Source organism: Prionailurus bengalensis, chromosome B3 (genome assembly GCF_016509475.1).
Source record: "Prionailurus bengalensis isolate Pbe53 chromosome B3, Fcat_Pben_1.1_paternal_pri, whole genome shotgun sequence".
Classification (NCBI taxonomy): Eukaryota; Metazoa; Chordata; class Mammalia; order Carnivora; family Felidae; genus Prionailurus; species Prionailurus bengalensis.
In genome coordinates, this window is record NC_057355.1 from 116803185 (window position 1) to 116827106 (window position 23922).

At 39.1% G+C, this 23922-nt stretch overlaps 1 protein-coding gene across 3 annotated transcripts; it reads right to left on the minus strand.

The window, feature by feature from the left end:
* Positions 1-232: 232 nt before the first annotated feature.
* Positions 233-23712, minus strand: MED6 (mediator complex subunit 6). 3 transcript variants are annotated; one of them, XM_043556476.1, is made up of 8 exons: positions 23594-23712; positions 17993-18152; positions 16400-16491; positions 14379-14461; positions 13914-14022; positions 11910-12025; positions 1228-1255; positions 233-643 (listed from the first exon to the last, which is right to left on the minus strand). In XM_043556476.1, the coding sequence occupies exons 1-8, from the start codon at positions 23613-23615 to the stop codon at positions 513-515; spliced, it is 741 nt and encodes a 246-aa protein (XP_043412411.1). In that variant the 5' UTR covers positions 23616-23712; the 3' UTR covers positions 233-512. The 3 variants fall into 3 exon arrangements, with proteins under 3 accessions (XP_043412411.1, XP_043412410.1, XP_043412412.1); XM_043556475.1 differs by lacking the exon at positions 23594-23712 and adding an exon at positions 19487-19668; XM_043556477.1 differs by lacking the exons at positions 11910-12025; positions 23594-23712 and adding an exon at positions 19487-19678.
* Between the last annotated feature and the right edge of the window lie 210 nt (positions 23713-23922).

Consider the following 23922-nt stretch of genomic DNA (forward strand, 5'->3'; position numbering starts at 1 on the left):
ATAAAAAATGAAAATAACTATGCACAAAGAAACTTCACTGTTATCGTATTTATAGGGGAAGGTTTTTACCTTTTATCTTTCAAATTGCAACTTATTATTTTAATACTGAGAAATGCACAACTAATATAAGAAAATAAGCTTAGTTACTCCTTTCACATTAATCCTTCATGTTTACAAAGTGCATGTGGAAATATTTCAGCGAGAGAAATAAGGGAAAAAAGTCATGATAAAGTGATTTATACAAATACTTTTATTTTGATTTTAGATGTATATATAGCAGTATACATTTGAGTAAGGAAGCTGCTCAAGTTTAGTAGGGGAAAGGTTACAAAAGATACATAAAAAATATTTATCAAAAGCATGAGGATCCTTACATCCTTCTTAAAGAACAAGCACATTCTGTACAAATGGAAGGGTCGTGACAAAGAATTTTAAAGTTCAAGAGCCTGTCACGGTAATGAGGTATCAACAATGGACAAGAGGAGTCTTGCAAGCTTCTCTCTGACCAGTACTCACTGAAGCCTCATTCGTTTTTCCGGGGGGCCTTTAGTGCTCACTATCTGTTGGACGTTCTTCGTGGTCTCCTTTTCCTCAGATTTTACAGTTTCTGGTATAGGTTCTGCCTCTTTCTTTGTCTGATCCACTAGACATCAAAAGCAGACATTTTTTGGAGGGAGAGGAAGGTGGAGGGATGAGATCAATTTAGACAAAGGTCATGTGAATGGTTCAGGCTCAAGTTCATTTAGAACTGCTGCTTATCTCAAATGCTAAATTTAGCAGTTTCATCAGGCAGACGAAGAACCCATTTACAAACCTAAAAACCTGATAACCCAAGCAAATCTGTGATAGTAGACAAAAACACAGGACATTATGCATAAACAAGATATATAGTCTATCCCAGGCTGAACACATAGTTCAAAATCTTTTTTCAATGATGAAACAGAACAGCTTTTTTTCACACTGAGATATGAACTAAAAACAACTTCAAATCACCTCATCTTCTCCACACATCCTCAATACTTACTCTTTCCACTCCAATTAATCTTTCAAATACTAATATGACTACCACAAATCACCATCTTTTGGCAATTCAGCAGATCTCAAAAATTAGAAGTAATGAATTACCATGAGAGAGTCTAGAAGGACAAAAGGACCACAGCTCATCTTACATGCTATAGTTGTTAACTGAGTTTTATTTCAAGTTTAATAAGAACATCAGGAACATACCTGGGACAGGCTTTTCTCCAGACTTTTGCTATAATTTAAAAGGGGGGGGAGGGGAGAAAACAGGGCAGGTTAGCAAACTTTTCTTCTTCTTGATGTCGTAATTCTTATTAAAATAATACCTTCATTCAAATTATATTAAAATTGACTCCATAAAGAGAAACTACTATTCATGTACCATAAAAAGTAAATTTATCACTTTCTACTTATTCTCATGTTCCAGAAAAGACAGAACTAGAACTAGAAAGAGTCAAACATAAATAAGTTTCCCTTGAACAGCTATCTATAAAGCCCTCTACCTCTGTACCCAGGCTACAATGCTTTCAAAAAGTAGCTAAGTAGAGAGGCCCCTGGGTGGCTCAGTCGGTTAAGCGTCTGACGCCTGGTTTTGGCTCAGGTCATGATTTCACAGTTCATGAGTTCAAGCCTCACATCGGGCTCCATGCTGACAGTGCGAAGCCTGCTTGGGATTTCCTCTCTCCCTCTCAAAAATAAGTAAATAAACTTTAAAAAAAAATTAAGAAAAAAAATAGCTAAGTAGAATCCAATGGGAGAGAATAATGGAGACTTTCAAGACTCCAGAGGCTTATTTGTTTCGGGGATATGAGCTCAAAGCAAGCAAATGAAATATGGATCAACCCTCCAACTTTTAAAGTTGGCAGGTACGGGAAGCAAAGAGGAAAAAGGTATTTTCCTATGAACGTAAAGGCTTCTGATTAGAGTACTATTAAAAACCAAACTATAGGAAAGAAAGGATGGGGGCATCATGAGTCAGGAACAAAGTGAGATCCTCCATTGTGCACAGCAGTTCTTTTATCTGATTATGCTGTCGTCTCCCTTTTCCTATTACCCAAGTTAAATGCTTTAAAACTTTTCTCCTCCTTCCTCCTCAAGGCTCACAACCTACCCTTCACCTGAAGCCAATGGCTCTGTAGTCTATGTTTTTAATCTTTTTTTAACGTTTATTTGTTTTTGAGAAGAGAGAGACAGAGCATGAGCGGGGGAGGAGAGAAAAAGAGGGAGACACAGAATCTGAAACAGGCTCCAGGCTCTGAGCTGTCAGCACAGAGCCCGACATGGGGCTCAAATTCATGGACCACAACATCATGACCTGAGCCGAAGTCGGACACTTAACCGACTAAGCCACCCAGGTGCCCCTGTAGTCTACATTTTAAAAAACGGATGTCAACAACCCAAGTTCCCTCCCATCTAACTACCTTCAAACTTATACCCTTACCTATACATACACATTGCTTTATAGACTTCTCTGTCATCTCCAAAGAAAATGTTCTCTTCGTTTTTAAAGTTAACGTCTCCAGGCATTTTCTGAATTTCTATGCCCTCCCTAAGCTTTGTTATCTATTCCTAGGACTAAAGATGACCAAATTTCCTGATATCATATGTTCCAGATTCATGCTGCCAACTGCCTACTAGCCCGTCCCAACTGCAAGTTCTGGGAACATTACACTTAATAAGACCAAAACTGAGCTCCATACTATTATCCATTGTGCAGAAAAGATTAACATAGAAGGCTTGAGGCTTCTATGTTTGAAAGGCAAGGGTGGCCTTTGTTGATGACTAGGAATTTGAATTTTGGAAAGTTCTCACCATTCTGATAGTGGTGGCTCATTGTGCCTAGACTGTACAATGTTGTTCATGTTGAACATTTGCTTTTCTTCCAGGCATGTGAATTTTGGTATGAGCTAGAGAGCACCTATAGGATGATCCCCCACCCCACCCCACCCCACCCAAAAAACACTGGAATCAAGTCTCTAATGGACTTCTTTGGGCAGAAATACCACACACGTTGCCTCATTTTCATTGTTGAAAGAACACATTTTGTGTAACTCCTAATGAGAAGGAGAGGATATAAGGAAGCCTGCACATGGGCTCCTCCAGATGCTACTTGTCTTTTTCATCTGGCTGTATATCCTTACTATGTCACTGTAATAAATCTTGTGAGTCCTTCAAGCAAATGTCCAAACATGAGGGCGTTATGGGAACCCTCAACACACCCACATTATCACATATCTTATGAACACATTAGGAATTAAACATGTCTAAAGTGATCTGAGGGAACAAATAGTTTTTCTTACTTTAAAACAAGAGAGGAAATATATGGCACAACATTGAGGAAATGAGAAATTGAGAGGGGTTTTCTTATACTCCCAGCACTGAACCATTTGAACTATACTGGACACTGGACTAGATCTGGACACTGGAATAACATCCAATGCACTCTCTCTCAGCTTTTCTAGTGAATACTGTCAAACAAACTAGTAGGATGTGGTTTCAGATAGGAAAATAGAATGGGGGCACCTTTCTGACAAAATCTGATCAAGTAACCTTGTGATAAATCTAGTGAAGTAATATACTATGGTGTTCTAGCATCTTCTGAAAACAGCATTGAAAAGACATTCATCATAAAAGGCCCTGAACTCCTATCACATCAGTATCAGTGTAACTCTCAGTAGTAACACAAATTAAAATATGGAAAAAGGAGTTCCAGCAAAGTAGGCAGGACTTTTCTAATATTCTCCTGAGCACTTTCATAGGGGCAACCCAGCAGCTCAACTGTCAAATAATGGATAAGTAGGAGTAAGTTTTGAACTACAAATAGTTCTGGGAGACACAATGGGTAAATAGGGAGCTTGTAGGAAATTTCAAGTAAACCAAGTATCTATTTTCTTCTCTCGATGTAAGGAGAAATGTTTTGGGTAGAAGGAGCAAAGGGAGGAACAATTCTAGAAAAAGCCATCTTTCTCCTAGTTCTGTTACAAAGAGTTGGACATACTCTCTCTTTGGGAGTTGGCTTTGGCCCTTGGATGGTTAAATGAAAGGTGGGGTTCTAAAAAAATTTTTTTAATATTTATTTTTGAGAGAGAGAGAGAGAGAGAGAGAGAGAGAGAGAGAGAGCGTGCAAATGGGAGAGGAGCAGAGAGAAAGGGAGACACAGAATCTGAACCAGGCTCCAGGTTCTGAGCTGTCAGCACAGAATGCAATGTAGGGCTCGAACTCATGAACCACGAGAACATGACCTGAGCCAAAGTCGGACACTTAACCGACTGAACCACCCACACGCCCCAGGAAAGGTGGGGTTCTAGAAAATGACAGCTGAAGTATGATTGTAGCTAAACCTTTAAAAGAAAAATGTAAAAAACTCACTGAAATGATATGAAGTCTACAACCTGCTTCAAAATAATTGGGAGGAAATAGAGAAAGAAGACATAAAACAAGCCTGGCTATGTTTGATAACTGTTAAAGCCAGATAACGGGTACATGGGGATTTTGTTTGTAATTATTCTCTTTACTTTTATATATTATCTTAAATTTCTATAACTTTCTATAAAGCAAAGGTTTTTTTTTGTTTGTTTGTTTTAAGATTCAAAAGTCTTTGGGTTTTCTGTATTGTCCAGCCTAGCTCATCAGGATAGGACAGCACATGGGACTTAACAGGACACCCAGCCAGGAAAAAAAAAAAAAAAAAAAAGAGGTCATTCAGCTGGAATACCTCAGAACCCAAACACAGCAGTAAGCTACTGAATATTCTGGTGGTTGGTCAATGAAAATAGAATGCTTAACAACTAAAATTTAAACCCCTAATACTTAAACCACAAATCTGTTTCTTTTCCTATGTTCTGAATTTTGGTTAACAATCAAAACAAAGTCTGAATCTAAGCCTGAAGCCTCAGAATTATCCTTAATGCCAACCTCTCCAAATCCAACCACCAAATTTGGGCAATCCTAAATTCAAATATCTCTTGAATCTATCTTCTCTCTACAGCCACAGAATTAGTTCAAGCTCTCCACAACCTAACTTCTCTGATTCCAAACATCACCTTTTCCTAAGCATCCTCTACATTGTTAATGGTCACCTTCATAAAACTATACTGCATTACTTCCTTGCAACTTGTTTTGTAACATTTAATGGGTCCCGACTGCCACCATTCATAGTTCTCAGCTAGTCAGTGGTAAGCATCTAGAAGATGAGGTACAAAATATTTCTAGGGCACCTGGGTGGCTCAGTTGGTTAAGCACCTGACTCTTGTCATGATCTCATGGTCATGGGATCAAGTCCCAGGTGGGGCTCTGGGCTGAGCATGGAGCCTGCTTGGGATTCTCTCTCTCCCTCTCTCTCTGCCTCTCCCCTGCTCATGCAGTCTCGTTCTCAAAATAAATACATAAATACTTCTTTAAATCTTTTTTTTTAAAAAAAGATATTTCTCAGGGCACCTGGGTGGCTCAGCCGATTGAGCATCCAACTTCAGCTTAGGTCATGATCTCACGGTTCAGGGGTTTGAGCCCCATGTCGGGCTGTGTGCTGACAGCTCAGAGCCTGGAGCCTGCTTCAGATTCTGTGTCTCCCTCTCTCTCTGCCCCTCCCCTGCTCATTCTCTGTCTCTCTTTCAAAAATAAACAAACATTAAAAGGAAAAAAGATATGTCTAAACTTCAAGAGAGCATTATTTAAAAAAGAATATATAAAAATTGACACTGCTTTGGTTTGTAGTGATGACAGTTCAAATAATTCAAATAACTTAATGTTTAAAATAGCAAATAAATACTGGACTATAAAATGAACCATAAATTCCTTTGTCCAGCATACAAAATCCTCAATCTAACACTAACCATCTTTTACGTCTTGTATTCCATTACTCTTCCCCACCACAATCACATAGGGTAATATTTAATGTGTACAATTTGATGAGTTTGGACATACACATACACCTGGGATACCACCACCACAATCAAGGTAAACACATCCATCACTTCCCAAAAGATTCCTTATATTTCTTTGGTTTTGGGTTTTATTCGTGTGCTAAGAACACTCGACAAGACATCTACCTTCTCACCAAGTTTTTAAGTGTGCAACACCATATGGTTACCTATAGGCACTATGTGGTACAGCAGATCTCCAGAACTTATTCATCTTGTATAACCGTAACTTTATATTCATTTAACAACTCCCTATTTCCCCCCTTCCTCTGTCCTATGGCAACCACATTTTCTGCATCTGTAAGTGTGACTACTTTAGACACCTCATATAAGGGAATCATATAGTACTCATCCTTCTGCCAACTGATTTATTTTACTTAGCATAGTGTCTAACAGGTCCACCCATGACGATGCAAATGGTACAATTTCCTTCTTTTTAAAGGCTGAATAATATTCCGCTATACGTATATACCACAGTTTCTTTATCCATTTATCTGTTGTTGGCCATGTGGGTTATTTCCCTACCTTGGCAACTGTGCACAATGCTGCGATAAACATGGGAATGCTTCCAGCTCAAACTATGCTACAAAGCTGTGGTTAATCAAAGCAGTGTGATATTGGCATAAAAAGACACATACATCAATGGAACATAACAGAGAGTCCAGAGATAAACCCACAAATATATGGTCAATTAATTAACAACAAAGGACCAGGAATACACAATGGGGAAAGGACAGTCTCTTCAATAAACAGTGTTAGGAAAACTGGACAGCCACATGCAAAAGAATAAAAGTAGATCGCTATCTTTTTTGTAAATTTTTTTTAACGTTTATTGATTTTTGAGACAGAGAGAGACAGAGCATGAACGGGGGAGGGTCAAAGAGAGAGGGAGACACAGAATCTTAAACAGGCTCCAGGCTCTGAGCTGTCAGCACAGAGCCTGATGCGGGGCTCAAAATCACGGACCACGAGATCATGACCTGAGCCGAAGTCAGATGCTTAGCCGACTGAGCCACCCAGGCACCCCAAAAGTAGACCACTGTCTTATACCATACATAAAGATTAGCTCAAAATGGACTGAAATCATGAGACCTGAAACCATAAATATCTAGAAGAAAACATAGGCCATAAGCTCCATGACATCTGTCTTGGAGATAACTTTTTGGTTTTGACACCAAAAGCAAACACATCAAAAGCAAAAATAAACAAATGGGACTCCATCAAACGAAAAAGCTGCACAGCAAAGGAAACCATCGACAAAATGAAAAGGCAACCTACAGAACGGGAGAAAATATTTGCAAATCACATATCTGGTAAGGGGTTATGATCCAAAATATATGAAGAACTCATACAACTCAAAAGCAAAACAACGAAACAAAAACACCAAACCACCCAATTAAAAAATGGGCAGAGGAACTGAATAAATATTTTTCCAAAGAAGCCATACAACTGGCTAACAAGTACATTAAAAGGTGCTCAACATTCTAATCATCAGAGAAATGCAAATCAAAACCACAATGAGATATCCCTTTACACCTATTAGAATGACTATCATCAAAAAGACAACAGATTACAAGTGCTGGTGAAGATGTGGAGAAGAGGGAACACTTGTACCCTGTTGGCAGGAATGTAAACTGGTACAAACAGTATGGAAGGAAAACAGTACAGAGGATCCCTTAAAAAATTAAAAATAGAAATACCAAATGATCCAGCAAGCCCACTTAGGAGGAAGAAAATATCCAAAGAAAATGAAAACAGGATACTGAAGAGACATCTGCATTCCCATGTTCACTGCAGCATTACTCACAATAGCCAAGATATAGAAACAACCTATAATCAAAAGATGAATAAAGAAAATGTGGTATGAAATTGAGTCTTTTTCAGCCACCAGAAAGCAGGAAATGCTGCCATTTGCAGAAAAAAAGATGAACCTTGAAGGCATTACGCTAAGGGAAATAAACCAGAAAGAGAATGTGAAATACTTTCACATATAAATGAAATCTAAAAAGGCCAAATTCGGGGGTGCCTGGGTGGCTCAGTCGGTTAAGCATCTGACATCAACTCAGGCCATGAACTCCCGGTTCATGAATTTGAGCCCCACGTTGGGCTCTGTGCTGACGGCTCAGAGCCTGAAGCCTGCTTCAGATACTATCTCCCCATCTCTCTCTGTTTCTCCCCCACTTGCACTGTCTTTCTCTCTCTCTCAAAAATAGAGATTAAAAAAAATTTTTTTAATAAATAAAAAAATAAAAAGGTCAAATTCATACAGAGTAAAGGATGGTTATCAGTGGCTTGAGAGAGCATTGGCAGGAGAAGAGGAGCATGTTGGTCAATGGGTACAAATCTCCACTGACAAGTTCTAGGGATTCGATGTACAGCATAGTGGTTATAGTTAATACTGTATTATACATTTAAAAGTTGGTAAGGGTGAATCCTGAATGATGTCACCACAAAAAAAGAAAAGGTAGTTATGTGACATGATGGAAGTGTTAGCTAATGCTATGGTAAGTCACTTTGTAATACAGAAGTGTACCAAATCAACACACTGTATACCTTAAACTTACACAATGGTAAACACTAGTTATATCTCAATAAAGCTGAAAACAAAAAGTTTATTACCATGTATTTTTTAATGTTATTATAAATGGGATTGTTTTCTTAAACCTCCTCAGATAGTTTGTTGTTAGTGTACAGAAATTCAACCAATTGAGTGTTCATTTTGCATCTTGCAACTTCACTGAATTCGTTGATTAGTTCTAACTGCTTTTTAGGGGAATCTTCAGAATTGTTATGTATAAGATCTGTCAGGGATCACGTATAAAGACAATTTTACTTCTTTTCCTACTTGAATGCCTTTTATTTCTTTTTCTTGCTTAATTTCCCTGGCTAGAACGTCCAGTACTGTGGAGAGTGGGTATCCTTGTCTTGTTTCTGATCTTCAAGGAAAAACTGTTTTTCACCATTGAGTGTGTGGGCTGTGGGTTTATCACATATGGCCTTTATTACGTTGAGGTACATTCCTTTTATATCCATTTTCTTGAATTTTTTTTTATCATAAAAGGGTGCTGAATTTTGTCACATGCCTTTTCTACATCTGTCGAGATGATCACGTGATTTTTAACCTTTGTTCTGATAATGCAGTATATCACAAGATTCATTTCAGTATGTTGAACCATCCTTACATCTCAGGGATAATAAATCCCACTTGATCATGGTGTAGGATTCTCTTAAGGTGCTGTTAAATTCAGTTTGCTAGTATTTCATTGAGGATTTTTGCATCTGTGTTCATCATGGATACTGAACTGTAGTTTTCTTTTCTTGTAGTGTCTTTGTCTGCCTTTGGTATCAGATTAATGCTGTCCTCATAAAATGAATTTGAAAATGTTCCCTTCCTCCTGCAAATTTTGAAAGAGTCTGAGGACTGGTATTAACTCCCTTTAAATTCACCAGTGAAGTCATCTGGTCCCAGGCTTTTCTTTGTGGAAAGGTTTGTGAGAACTAATTTAATCTCCTTACTTACTTTTGGTTTGTTGAGATTTTATGTTTCTTCATGACTTAGTCTTGGGAGGTTGTACGTTTCTAGGAATTTCTTACAGGTTTTCCAATTTTTTCTTTTCTTTTTCTTTTTTTTTTTTTTTAGGTTTTCCAATTTGTTGGCATGTAATTGTTTATACAGTCTCTTACGATCCTTTTGTTTCTATCTCCTCTTTCTTTTTTTTTTTTTAATGTTTATTTATTTCTGAGACAGAGAGAGACAGAGCATGAACGGGGGAGGGTCAGAGAGAGGGAGACACAGAATCTGAAACAGGCTCCAGGCTCCGAGCTGTCAGCACAGAGCCCGACGCGGGGCTTGAACTCACGAGCTGTGAGATCATGACCTGAGTCGAAGTCGGACACTTAACCGACTGAGCCACCCAGGCGCCCCTCTCCTCTTTCATTTCTAATTTTATTTGAGTCTCCTCTTATTACTCTAGTTAAAAGTCTGTCAGTTTTGTCTTTTCAAAACAAGTCTTAGTTTCATTTTCCTTTTCAATTTCTTTGCATTTGCTAACTTGTATATGAAAATTAAACAACATACTCCTGAACAACTTAGGGGTCACAGAAGAAATCAAAAAGGAATTCAAATCTGGAAAGAAAGAAAAATGAAAACACAACATACCAAAACTTATGGGATGCAGCAAAAGCAGTACTAACAGTAACATTTATACTAATAAATGCCTACATTAAAAAGAAGAGGGGCGCCTGGGTGGCTCAGTCGGTTAAGCATCTGACTGACTCTTGGTTTCAGCTCAGGTCACGATCTCACGGTTCACAAGTTCAAGCCCCACATTGGGCTCTGTGCCGATAACACAGAGGCTGCTTGGGATTCTCTCTCCCTCTCTCTCTCTGCCCCTCTTGCTCCCCTGCTCTTGCACACTGTCTCAAAATAAAAATAAACTTAAAAAAATTTTTTTAAAGAAAAATTTTAAAGATTTTAAAATTTTTTAAAAAAGGAAAGAAAGTTCTCAGATAAGCAATCTTAAGTTTACAGCTCAAGGAACTAGAAAAAGAAGAACTAACTAAGGATTTCTGGTTTCTGAGAAATCTGTCCATGAATTAATATAGCCATTAATGTGTCCATTAATACTCTCTCATGTTTCTGGTTTTGTGTGTTCTATCCCCATTTTCTAGATCAGCATTATCCAAAAGAAATATGTGAACCACAAATGTAAGTTGGTAGTTACATTTTCAAACAGAAACCGATAAATTTTATTTCTTAACCAAATATATCTAAAATAGCATTTTTTCAACATATAGTCAATATTTTAAAATTATTAAGATATTTTACTTTTTCTCCCTAAGTCTTTGAGCCCAGTATGTATTTTACACTTCAATCACAGCGCACCTTAGACGAGCCATGTTTCACATGCTTGGTAGTCACATGTGCCTAACGGCTGCTGTTCTGTGCATGTCTAGGTGTTATTCCCCCCACCCCCCCCGGCCTCCCTCATAAATACTATGTACTCACTGAATGAATGGTCAACGACACCTCATCTACACTGTCATGAGTACTCAGATTCCTACAGACACTACAATACATTTGTTTATTTATTCGAAAGACACAATTTATCTCCAAATACAATTCGCAAGATTTCCTGCGCTGCTTTCCACTCTGTCTTCTGCTCCCTTCATCACATTACCATTCCAACAGCACACTCCTCTCACACAAGGAGGGTCAGGGAAAGGGGAACAGGAGGCCTGTTTTAAAGTTATCCCAAAGTGTGAAAAATCTCATTTAATCTAAAACGCACCTGAAAATCCTAGTCCCCCAACCTTGTGTACACACAGCCCTGGTAAACACCTGTGTGAACTAAGACTAACCAGGAGAATAACATGTTCACATACTTACCTCACTTCAAAAGCTCACTTTGCTATTGCTGTCAAAACCACCCAAAATAACAATGGAATTCACATAACTAAAATCACCATTATGATGTAACTCTATTTACTACTACTCCTGCTTCCTCCATTTATTATGCCAAACACTCTACCTCAAATGTTCTTTTTATTACAAAAGTTTTAACTAATCTATCATTTAAGGACTTAGATAGCTACCACATCAGGCTGAAAGGCAGCAGACAGAGTAAAAACAACATGTTTCAGATTCTAGTTTAGTTACCATCTATGACACTTTCAGCAACCTTTGAACAAGAACATTGTGCGTACGCAGTCCTTAGTTTGTGAGGATTCAAAGAGAAAATAAACTTAAAGGCACAGAACAGTGTTAATTACAATCCCTTTACCTACTTCTTCCATTAAGTCTTTGAAAACCTTTCCTTTGATTCAGATACGATTTTTTGCCAAGAGACCATTTTTTAATTAATGAGGAAAGTCAGTCTTTTTAGGTCACATCTGAAACAGTTCTCGATTAAAAATAAATATTCCAGGAAAAAGTGTCAAATCAACATTAACCACATGCATTCTCATTACCTGCACAAATTTGGGTGGAAATTTCTGCCTAAGGTCCAGGAGCAAAGCATCCACACGTTGTCTCTGAAAAATAGAGCTTGGTTCCTCTTTCCTTTTGGCTTTAGGTTTGACTTTATCTATTAAAATATGAAATCCAAATCAAAACACTGCCTAATTAGTTTGGTGTATATATTTTACATACCTTTGTCCACCATGAATATACTCAAATTATCATTATTTTTAATGACTGCTATTCCAAAGACCATCCCCCCAAATAAATTAAACACAACATATACAAACAAGTGTTCGAACTCTCCGTCTTAAATGAAGTTAACATTTTAACATTTAAAATGCTGACTCCTCCGGCACCTAGGTGGGTCAGTGGGTTAAGCATCTGACTCATTTTCGGCTCAGGTCGTGATATCATGGTTTGTGAATTTGAGCCCCACGTTGGGCTCTGTGCTAAGAGCACAGAGCCTGTTTGGGATTCTCTCTCTCCTTCTCTCTCTGCCCCTCACCTGCTCTCTCTCTCAAAATAATTAAACAAACTTCACAAAATCTTAAAAAAAATAAAAATAAAAAAATGAAAAGCTGATTCTTTTAAAGATACTTCAGTTTTGGTATGTAACCATACATAGATATTAAGAATTTTAAGGCTGGGGCGCCTGGGTGGCTCAGTCGGTTAAGTGTCTGACTTTGGCTCAGGTCATGATCTCACAGTTCATGAGTTCAAGCCCCACGTTGGGCTCTGTGCTGACAGCTCAGAGCCTGGAGCCTGCTTTGGATTCTGTGTCTCCCTCTCTCTGTCCCTACCCTGCTTACACTCTGTTTCTCTCTCTCAAAATTAACGTTAAAAAAAAGAAAGAGAATTTTAAGGCTAAAGTTTTCCATAATTACCTAAATCACAATCCAGAGTATTAATTTGAAATTATCTTGTGTATATTTTAAGTATATTAAAATGGGCTTCCCACTATACCTAATAGCTACAAATGGAAATGCAACATTCACGAACTCAAGTTACCATACTCAATTATAAAGACTGTAATTCACTGGGAAGGGCAGGGGACAGGACAAACCAAACGACAGCAGATCATGAAGAAAGAAAGAAAAGAACCTGCAAGAGAATTTCTGAAATCAAACGTGTGTGGAACTTCCTCAGAAGGTTAAGTGTATTGAGGCACTGTCTCTCAATGAAGAGTTCCAGATAAGTTTTATTGCAAACATTCCACTATAACAGGGGCAAACAGCTCTGGGGAGAAACTTTCCTATGTCAAATGTTGCCACCTGCACCTACTATTAAGAATAAATACAACTGATGGAAACCAATTTGACAATAAATTTCATATATTGAAGAAAAAAAAAGAATAAATACAACTGTATCTGAAAGACCATTTGCTCCATTTAAAGGCTGAATTCTATTTAAAAGCTACTTTTCCCTCAATAACTTATTTTGAGTTGCTATTTCTCAGAGAAGGAAATTTCAAGTATAGGTATATTGTCATAGACACATTTCCAGGAGTACTTTTATTGTAAAATACGGTGCAGAACAAGTAGCAGATTAGCAGCTATGGAAACTAGGGGACCTGGGTAGGTAGTAACATGCAAAGATCATTAAACAGACTGGCCATCTGCAAATAGGGCTATTAAAGCATCTTCCCTACGTTGAAGACTGGGGATATTTAGGTTCCAGATTTCAAGATGACTCAACAGTTAGGTAAGCAGGATACATCATCATGATTCATTCCAAACACTGATTATCCTCTATATGTTCCAAATATTTTAAAACCATGAATCAATTTATAAAAGATTACCAGTTACCTACAGATTAAAATTTACATCTGTTCCTGTGGGAAAGCTATTATTACCACATCAGTTACAGGAATCATAGCTAGGACAATGCCATCATCCTATGAAGTCTTCCTATGTAAAACACACCTAGAAATCAATAGCCATTTTCCTAAAGAAAACCGCTTCATTCTCAAAACACCAAAAAGAGTTCTTAGGAGGTCCAGGTATTCTACCCACCTTGTTCTTCATGATCTTTGAAGTGCCACCAATAACCTTTGGAAGGATGATATCGACAGTAGGACATAGCTTCATCAAAAGCTGACTGAATGCCATGCACTGCAGTGAGCTTGTAAAAAGAAAACAAATTCTGAATTTCTCATTAGATCAACTAAAATCTCCAAAGTAAACACCCACAAAATATTACATATGCAAAGATAGTAATTTTCTGGGGTTTTTCCAGAACCTGAATCACTACAGAGCTGGGCTGTGATATATACTTTTAACATGGACTTGGCCCATAGTAACCAATGTTCAAGATATTCTGATAGTCAACCCTTCATACCAACTTACACGAGAAAGAGAAGGAGAAGCTTCTGTTGCATTCCTGGATACTTGATTAAAAGTTGATTGATTAAAAGTTTTGATAAAATATAGCTTGATTAAAAGTTTTGTTTAGTGTTTCAAGAGTGTGAAGATACTTACCACCCTAGAGTTTATAACTGACCCCAAGTCTGGTGCCTGATAGATCACTCCAGCAATGATATAGTAATCAGCCAGTGGGATAACTAAAGGAGTGAAAATAAAAACATTCATGAATACAGCTATGCATACAAACTGCTAAATAGATTTTCATAAAAAGAACAACTAAAATTTGCTATTTTTCCGTATTAAAGCTTAAGGCATGGTTTGGCAATTCCCATTTTTGTAAATAAATTTATATTGGAAAACAGCCATACTCATTCATTTATATTATCTAAGGCTGCTCTGACACTGGTTGAGTAGCTGTTACAGACTCCACGAGGCCCTCAAAGCCTAAAATATTTACTCTCTGGACCATAACAGAAAAGGTTTGCAAACTAGAGCAGTGCTTCTCAAACTTGAACGTGCCTCTGAATCACCCGAGCATCTTGTGAAAGTCAGATTCTTATTCAGTAGGGATAGTGCATTTTTCATAAGTTCCCAAGTGATCAAACGCTGCTATCAGTCAACTACACTATGGAGAATAAGACCTTAGAGTGAGAGATTTAGGGCCTAAGGTGAAGATATCAGATGCACTAAACTTGCCACTGCAGGGACGCCTGGATGGCTTAGTTGGTTAAGTGTCTGACTTTGGTTCAGGTCATGATCTCACTGCTCGCAAGTTCGAGCCCCACGTCAGGCTCTGGGCCAACAGCTCAGAGCCTGGAGCCTGCTTCGGACTCTGTGTCTCCCTCTCCCTCTGCCCCTCCCTCACTTGTGTTCTATTTCTCAAAAATAAATAAACAACAAAAAAAATTTTTTTAAATAAACACTAAAAAAAAAAAAAATTTTTTTTTTTTTAAACTTGCCACTGTGCCCCATTCCTGGGTCTTAAAGAAGAAAACAGCTGCTAGTGAAGCTGGTACCACCTCTGTTGCTTCCATACCTTGAACCCTCTCATCATGGAAATCTTGTTCCTGGTCTTGCCTTTGTCTAAGGTTCTTTTTTCCTTGGGGAAGGGGCTCTAGATCATTGATTTTGAAATTACATTTGGATTCTTGACTCTGGAACCACAACTTCTTTAGCAAGTCATTCTTTGCTCAAGAACCAATACCAGGGTGCAGGTTTTTCCTAAATGTCTTGAAAAGGTTATCTAATGAGGAGATATAGCCGGTCATGCCTGGAATAGGTGACTAGCTCTTTCCCTTCAGTATGATTTCTAGAGCAAGTTTATGTTTAGTAATAGAAGACAGGTAAGAATTTTGGTTGAATAGGTCAACGAGGATTTTCAGTTGATCCTCTACGAATTTGTAACAGAATTAGACTCAGTGGACTGAGATGAGAAATTACTTAGGGCACCAGAGGTTCCCAACAACTATACTCACAGAAGAGGTGGCTGCAACATAGCAAGTTGCTTTGTTAGTGCTTACAGAGTTGTCCTTGGGCACGCTAGAAGACTGCTGATATCCAAGCATATGACTAGTGGAACTTGGCTTTTGAAACATTTCCTAAGTGGTAAATTTATGCCTGCTATACTACAGTGCCTAGACAATTTGTCTGTAACAACATGGTTACAATGGAAACCTCATTTCCTTCTGAGAAGCTGGAATTCTGGCAGGCAGAGGATGTCCACATGACTAGCCTTCGAAAGAAATTGAGTATCAAAAGGCCTTCCCTGAGCAGACATATTACACATGTGCGTGGGGGCTGCTGGAGGGAGGATGCACTTGGTGAGGCCCCTCGCAGGAGGGAAAGCAACGGAAGCTTACACGTGGATTCCCACAGATCCCACTTGATATGGCTTTTTCCCTTATTGATCTGTCTGTGGATCCTTACTGCACTGCCATAACAAATCTTGATTATAACTAACATACCTAGATGCTGAGTCTGCTGACTCCTCTTAGCAAGGCACTGAACATGCAAATGGTCTTGGGGATCCCCCAAACAGACCCCAATCCAAAAAGATAAGAACATGTGGCTCAGAAAGTTAAGTAAGCCATGGCATTTTAAGAAGACAATTATGCCTGAAGTCTACACATTTTTACCTTGGGTGGGGGACTGCCGCTGTTGCTTCCGAATGATAAAAAGAATGGGCTCTTGAGCATGCAGAAGGATGTATTCCACTCCAACCATTTGACTGAAAACAGAACACAGACACCCAGAGATCTATGAATGCCCAACAAACAACTGTGTAGAACGTTCAGATTATTATATAAAAATACAGCAACATTATAAATTGGATTAAAACTGCCTATGTTAGGGGCGCCTGGGTGGCGCAGTCGGTTAAGCGTCCGACTTCAGCCAGGTCACGATCTCGCGGTCCGAGAGTTCGAGCCCCGCGTCGGGCTCTGGGCTGATGGCTCAGAGCCTGGAGCCTGTTTCCGATTCTGTGTCTCCCTCTCTCTCTGCCCCTCGCCCGTTCATGCTCTGTCTCTCTCTGTCCCAAAAATAAATAAACGTTGAAAAAAAAAAATTTAAAACTGCCTATGTTTGATATTAAAAACTGGCTGTCCAATAAAACTGGCTATTTTCCCAGATAGGTGGGATATAAAGTAAGATTTGATTTTTAAACAACAAAGTTTCTCTATAAAAATTCATAATAAACTTAAATCTGAGCATATTCAGTCATAAAAGTACACTGAAGAGTGTACATTTCAAAAAGCTGCAACTAAAATAGCATGATGCTTCCTGAGATACATAAATATATGTAAAATCTAAAAATATATAGTACATGAAGACTATACATGTCTTGACTATATATTTCAACTCTATATGCTACTCAACTAGAAAACATCAAAAACCTTATCCTTCCAACACATTTTTTTAACCTGCCAGATTGCTTAAAAGCAACAAGTTGTTCTAATAGTTGTAAATATTTGCCTCATAATAAAAGTCATTTAAAATACCACAGAAATTTAATTTCATGAACCCTCTCTGATGTTTAATGATAAAAACTATATACACAGCTGTTTCAGAAACTTTTGTAATAATTCTTAATTATTTAGCATCCTAACTCTGAAGAAATACTTTGCAATTGTCAGGCAAAAATTTTATTTGTCATACAAAGAAAAATCTACTATAAACCGGACTATAGTTTAAGACATTACATTCGATGTAAAAGAGACGGTAAGGGGCCCCTGGGTGGCTTAGTCGGTTAAGCGTCCGACTTCAGCTCAGGTCATGACTTCGCGGTTCATGGACTCGAGCCCTGCATCGGGCTCTGTGCTGACAGCTCAGGGCTTGGAGTCTGCTTTAGATTGTATCTCCCTCTCTCGCTCTGCCCCTCCCTCTGTCTCTCTCTCTCTTTCAAAAATACACATTAAAAAAAAAAGAGAGACAGTAAGTATGGTCACCTGGTTGAGGATAACAGTTGCATTGCTAAAATCACTAATTAGATCTGCATCTAAACCTAATAGCTGTATTTTACTAGACAGTAATATATGAAATTATACAGAAAAGACTTCCTAGGTTACAAGTGATTACTGATCATTCTTTTGCATGTCAAATTTGTACAAACCCAAACAAAACTCCAGTTCTTCCCAAACTTCTACTCTGTACTTCACTATCCATAGCTTGAAAGAACCATTCATTTCAAAATCTCTAACTGGCAACAATGCTATCTTCTTACAGTAACTTACTTTAAGTGTTCTAACGTAAGCCTCTGCATTTTGACCACTTCATTATTACATGTCCTGTCGTAGAAAGGATTACTTCTTTCTGAAAAGTAATCCAGGACACTTCCACTGTTCAAAATGGGGATCCAGGAACTGTCAACCCAAGAGATTCCCAGCAGATTATCTATAGGAAACAAAATGATAAAGGATGAGAAAAAAGTAAAAAAGCCAATCCAACATTTATTATGCACCTAATGCAGGAAGCATTATGAATATAAGGATGACAAGGATCCTAACCTATACACTTTCACAGAAGAGGTAAGTGTGCAAGAAAGCAATAACAAGGTGACATGATAAGCGTTAAAATAAAGATATGAATAAATGTGTTATCAGAGCACGGTGGAGGGAGAATACTTTGTCTGAGGGAACAGTAATGATTTTTCACTGGGTGAGGAGGAGGTGGGTTTTAGCACTACATGTTAAAGAATAAACAGGGGCGCCTGGGTGGCTCAGTCGGATGGGCGTCCGACTTCGGCTCAGGTCACGGTCTCGCGGTCTGTGAGTTCGAGCCCCGCGTCGGGCTCTGGGCTGATGGCTCAGAGCCTGGAGCCTGCTTCCGATTCTGTGTCTCCCTCTCTCTCTGCCCCTCCCCCATTCATGCTCTGTCTCTCTCTGTCTCAAAAATAAATAAACGTTAAAAAAAAATTAAAAAAAAAAGAATAAACAGAGGTTCATCTAGGACAAAAAAAGGCGGGGGGGGAGGACAAAAAAAGGCGGGGGGGGGGCAAAGTAATTTCAAGCAGAGAGAATGCACATACAAAGATAGACCAATATAGAGGTAAGTGGTTAGAGAATAATTTGATTGTGTGAAATGATAGGATATAAAATGTAGAAAAGTCTCAAAAAATTGGAAATCCTGAGTTTTGTTCAAAAATTGTCAGACAACATGCATCCCAAAGAAAACACACCCACAGCCACCAGTTTGCGATCTCACCAATTAGGGACAGAGAAATAAGTTAGGAAGCTATTATTACAGAGGAGATAATGAATGTAAAAGTTATGAAGCTAATGAGAAGTAGAATGCCCTTAATTACATACAATTTCATATTTTGGAATACAATTAACTCTTTAATTTTTCAAAATGCAAAAAGAAAAACAAGACATGGTAAACAGAACTAGATAGCTTTCACTACTGAGCTTTTATTGGCTATTGATTGCAATAATGTTCCATATCATTGATCATACTAAATCCCACTAACAGTAAGTCTGAACATCAAAATGCCTATTTAATACTGGTTAAAAAAGGGAAGAACTGAAAACGTCAACCTCTCTAAACGGTAATTGCTTCTGGCACCTCTGAAAAAAAAAGACCTAATCCAAGGCAATAAGCGGTTCTGAAGGAAATGAGTAAAATGAGAAAAAGTAATTACATAAAGGTAAAATGTGCTGTGTGTGTTGCAAAACCAAGGAAAAAGCAAACAGATGAAGTACATCAATGACCAAATAATCAGTACTCACCGTTAAGATGGTTCATCATAACTACATCATGCCATGACCAAATATCAGGCCAGGAAATAGCATTTTCAGCAAAAGATTTTTTTAATGAAAAGCAACTAAGGATAATCATTATTCTCAGCTTGAAACACTACAATCCAGTTATTAACGTAGTTTTCTTTAAAGCAACTTTCTTACACATTTCTTTCTTATTTCTTTAGGAATGATTATTAACAAAAGCATTTGTAGATGGACAATTATAGGTTTCTCACATAATGGAACTATGTCTGTATGATGTCATAATAGGTTACTGACAATAAACTGTTAAATTATTACAGATCATTTCAGCATAGGTAGAAGAGTAATTTGCAGAAACAAATGTGTACTTAGAGATTCTACCTACCAACGATTATGGAGAGTCAATAAATATGGGCATGAGATAATGAAGACTGGTGGAAGGCAATGGCGATGCATGGGAAAATAAGGACAAATAGACATTCTTAGGGGAGAAAACAGACAATTTCCTGAATCATCAATTATAAAGTCAGAGAACTTAGGAACCAATACTCATTTAGGAAAATAATGATAATGAATTTGGCTTGGCTATATTAAGTTAAAATAAGGAATCAGAATTCAGAAGGAATCATAAATGCCATCTGCTCCAAGTGACTGTTCAGTATATTTTCCCTATAATTTTCTTCACTACGATGTATCCTGATCAGCAGTCCTATGTCATATTTTCCTCATTTGGTAAACTAATCAAAGCTAAAAACCAGGCAAGTATGGCTTAGGAGACCAATACAAATGCAGAGAATATTGTTTACCGCTTCTGAACACTGACTTTGTGCCAGGCACTATTTTAACCACTTTACCACACAGAACTCAAAGAGGTTGGTACTATATAGATACTACATAGTATCCATATGCTAGATTGTGTACATAAAATGCTTAGCACAGTGTAATAACCCAATAAATGTTAATTAGGGTGATGTTGGTGGCAGTACCAACAATTTATTTTAAAATCATCATGAGCAAATTTATCTCTGGCTTAATCAAGGCTGGTCTAGTTTGTACCTTTCCTCCCCTCCCCCCAGTTTACGCCTTTTTGAAAAATAGAGACTCCTTTTATTTTCAAAAAGGTGTGAGGTTAGTATATCATTTAAACAGTCACGCTAGGTTGAACTCATTTCAAATGTCAGTATCTCTCCAAAGCCTTTGTCTACTTCGCAAGACAAAAATAATGGCTTCTTTCTCTATGTTCTCACAGAAATTTTTACACTTTCATTAATACTCATAACCCAGAAATACAAACGCATTCCCATTATATTTGACTTTTTAGACGACTGAGGCCATGTCTTGCTCATCAAGAACTTGCATAGGGCCAGATTTAAAATAGTCAGCAAATGTTAATTAATTTATGATTGCGGGCCAAGGACAAGTGACTCTACTCATCACAGGTTCACATATACTCCAGAATCCAAGGACGTTCACTTACAAAATGGTTAACTGAGATTAAGAGGGTGATATGTGGCTGAGAAAATATTACCTGTCCCACTTGAGGACTACCTGTGATCACACCGCCATTAAGAGAATACACTACTGGGGCGCCTGGGTGGCGCAGTCGGTTAAGTGTCCGACTTCAGCCAGGTCACGATCTCGCGGTCCGTGAGTTCGAGCCCCGCGTCAGGCTCTGGGCTGATGGCTCAGAGCCTGGAGCCTGTTTCCGATTCTGTGTCTCCCTCTCTCTCTGCCCCTCCCCCGTTCATGCTCTGTCTCTCTCTGTCCCAAAAATAAATAAACGTTGAAAAAAAAAAATTAAAAAAAAAAAAAAAAAAGAGAATACACTACTAAGTCAAACAAACTCCAACCACTTCCTACCACCTCCACTGTTACCACCCTAGTCCCAGCTACCTCGACATTTCCTTGTATTGCAGGAATGAATTCCCAACTGGTCTTCCTAATTCCACCCTCGCCTTTCTACACTGTTCTCAACAGTCAAAGTGATCCTTTAAAAAAAGAAAGTCAGATTATGATCATCCCCTTTGGTGAAAACCCCCCAGTGGCGGTCTGTTTTACTCACTGGAAAAGCCAAAGACTTGACTATGGCCTACGATCCCTACCTATATGATCAAGCCACCAATTACCTTTCTGACCTCATCTCCTTCTCACCTCCTCTCTCTCTGCTTCAGGCATACTGACCTTACTGTTCCTCTAACACACCAGACATTCTCCCACCTTAAAGCCTTTGTAATGACCTTAACAAATCTAAGTAAAAGTAAAACATTGTGAAAGGTAAGTATTTGAAAACTCTGAGGGACGAAATGTTTCTCTTTTTTATTCAACAGCAAGAGGACATGTTGACATAGCCTAACTACAGCTCTCTATTAGCAAGTGATAAAATTAGGCACTTGAAACTCTCACAATGAAAAAAACAAAAAAACAAAACCATAAAAACACGGTACAGAAATGCTGAAGATCACTGGACATTCTGAGTAACTATAAATGAGAATATATTTCTATTAAGTGTGCTAGACCCCCACTTGGCTAACATAGAAAAAGGAATCTCAAAACACTTCCCTTTAAAAATCAGGTATATGCAAACAAAAATAACCCTAGGTGAAAACGATTAGGAACATATTACAGTTAGACATCTTTTTTTTTAATTCTTTTTTTTTTTTAACTTTTTTATTTATTTTTTTGGGACAGAGAGAGACAGAGCACGAACGGGGGAGGGGCAGAGAGAGAGGGAGACACAGAATCGGAAACAGGCTCCAGGCTCTGAGCCATCAGCCCAGAGCCTGACGCGGGACTCGAACTCACGGACCACGAGATCGTGACCTGGCTGAAGTGGGACGCTTAACCGACTGCGCCACCCAGGCGCCCCATATCTTTTTTTTTTTTTTTTTAACATTTATTTATTTTTGAGACAGAGAGAGACAGAGCATGAACAGGGGAGGGTCAGAGAGAGAGAGAGACACAGAATCGGAAATAGGCTCCAGGCTCTGAGCTGTCAGCACACAGCCTGACGCGGGGCTCAAACTCACGGACTGTGAGATTATGACCTGAGCCGAAGTCAGATGCTTAACCGACTGAGCCACCCAGGCGCCCCTACAGTTAGACATCTTTTGAGGAAAGCCCTTTTTCTTTAATTGGCTAGGGGTAAGAGGGCTTGCATCTAGGTACAAAAATCCACTTCCTTAAAGGAAAAGTACACAGTTTCAAACGGAAGTAAATATAGATTGAGAGTTTCTTACAGGTGTAAGAAGTTTTGCAGAAGCCACCACCACAACAGTAAAAAATAAAGATATTCACGGACACTCACTCTCAAATTTTTCTCGTTCTCATTAAGAGTAACTTCCATGATACCTCCTCCCAAGGGGGAAGCTGGTCTGTTTGGAACGAAATTCTCACGCTTCAAGCTATATTTTCACTCTTTGAAATTCCAGAGCACAATTCCTAGGCTGCTTTCTTTTTCTTTTCTTTTCTTTCTTTCTTTCTTTCTTTCTTTCTTTCTTTTTTACAAATTCAATGAAAAAGATGTGTGTACGTGTGCTGGGGAGAATGTATAGCCTAATTTATACGGAGATCAAAAAGCAAAAAGCAATTAAGGGACGTTGCCTCCCTGTCTATATTCACTGATTCAACAAATACCTGAGCACCTTTACAGTTCAGTTGTGAAAAAGGGCCGATCCTTGCGGTCAGTAATTGTGGTGTGTTCTACGGCAGGTATTAGAGACTCAAAAAGAAAATCTTCGGGATTCATGCCCGGGGACGCGTGGGGCGCAGTGTCAGGAATAAGGCAGCTCCCACGCCCAGTCCCAAGAGACGAACCAACTCACGTCATCCCACCTCTCGGCCCAAAGGCCACCCCTTCACCTGGACAAAACAGCCCCAGTCTTGTTGGAGAGCGTGTCTGAAACAACACTGCAGGTCTGAGGGCAAAGCCCAGAGCTTCCAACCCCTTCGTTTTGAAGCTTCTAAGAGACCGCTGAGAAGCTGGGGAGAACGAATTTCGCCAGATCAGAGCCTTGGGAGTTACCACAAACGAACCTGAACCTTGCCCCCGCGAGCTACAAACCCCCAAACCAGCTCCCAGCCAATCAGGAAACAAAGGGTAACAGCGCCGGTTACCTCGGATATCCACGGCCGCCATAATCCCCAAAGCGCTAGCCGGTTCTCTTTCCGGCGTGCAGTAGAAACGTAACAGCTCCGACGACGGAAGCGGCGCGAGGTTGACTGCAGGGACAGCGAGGAACGCCAGGCGGAGACTGCACGGCCAGGAGAGCGGCCTGGGGAGGGGAGGGGCAGGGAGGAGGGGGCGGGGCTGGAGAAGAGAGGGGAGGGGCCGGGCTGGCAGGTGAAGGAGCGGGAAAGAGGTGAGGGGCGGGGCCGGGAAGTGGAGCGGGGCGGGGCGAGAAGGAGGAGAGAGAAGGAGCCGAAGAGGCGGGGAGAAAGCACTA

Bases quoted from the DNA above. Each gene is read 5' to 3' on its own strand.
- MED6 (XM_043556475.1), bottom strand. From the start codon at position 19,595: ATGATTATCCTTAGTTGCTTTTCATTAAAAAAATCTTTTGCTGAAAAT. The intron at 14,462-16,399 runs GTAAAAATGTGT...TCACTCCTTTAG, and splicing joins GCGGCAGTCCCCCACCCAAG to TTATCCCACTGGCTGATTAC. The intron at 644-1,227 runs GTATGTTCCTGA...TTTGATGTCTAG, and splicing joins TGGAGAAAAGCCTGTCCCAG to TGGATCAGACAAAGAAAGAG.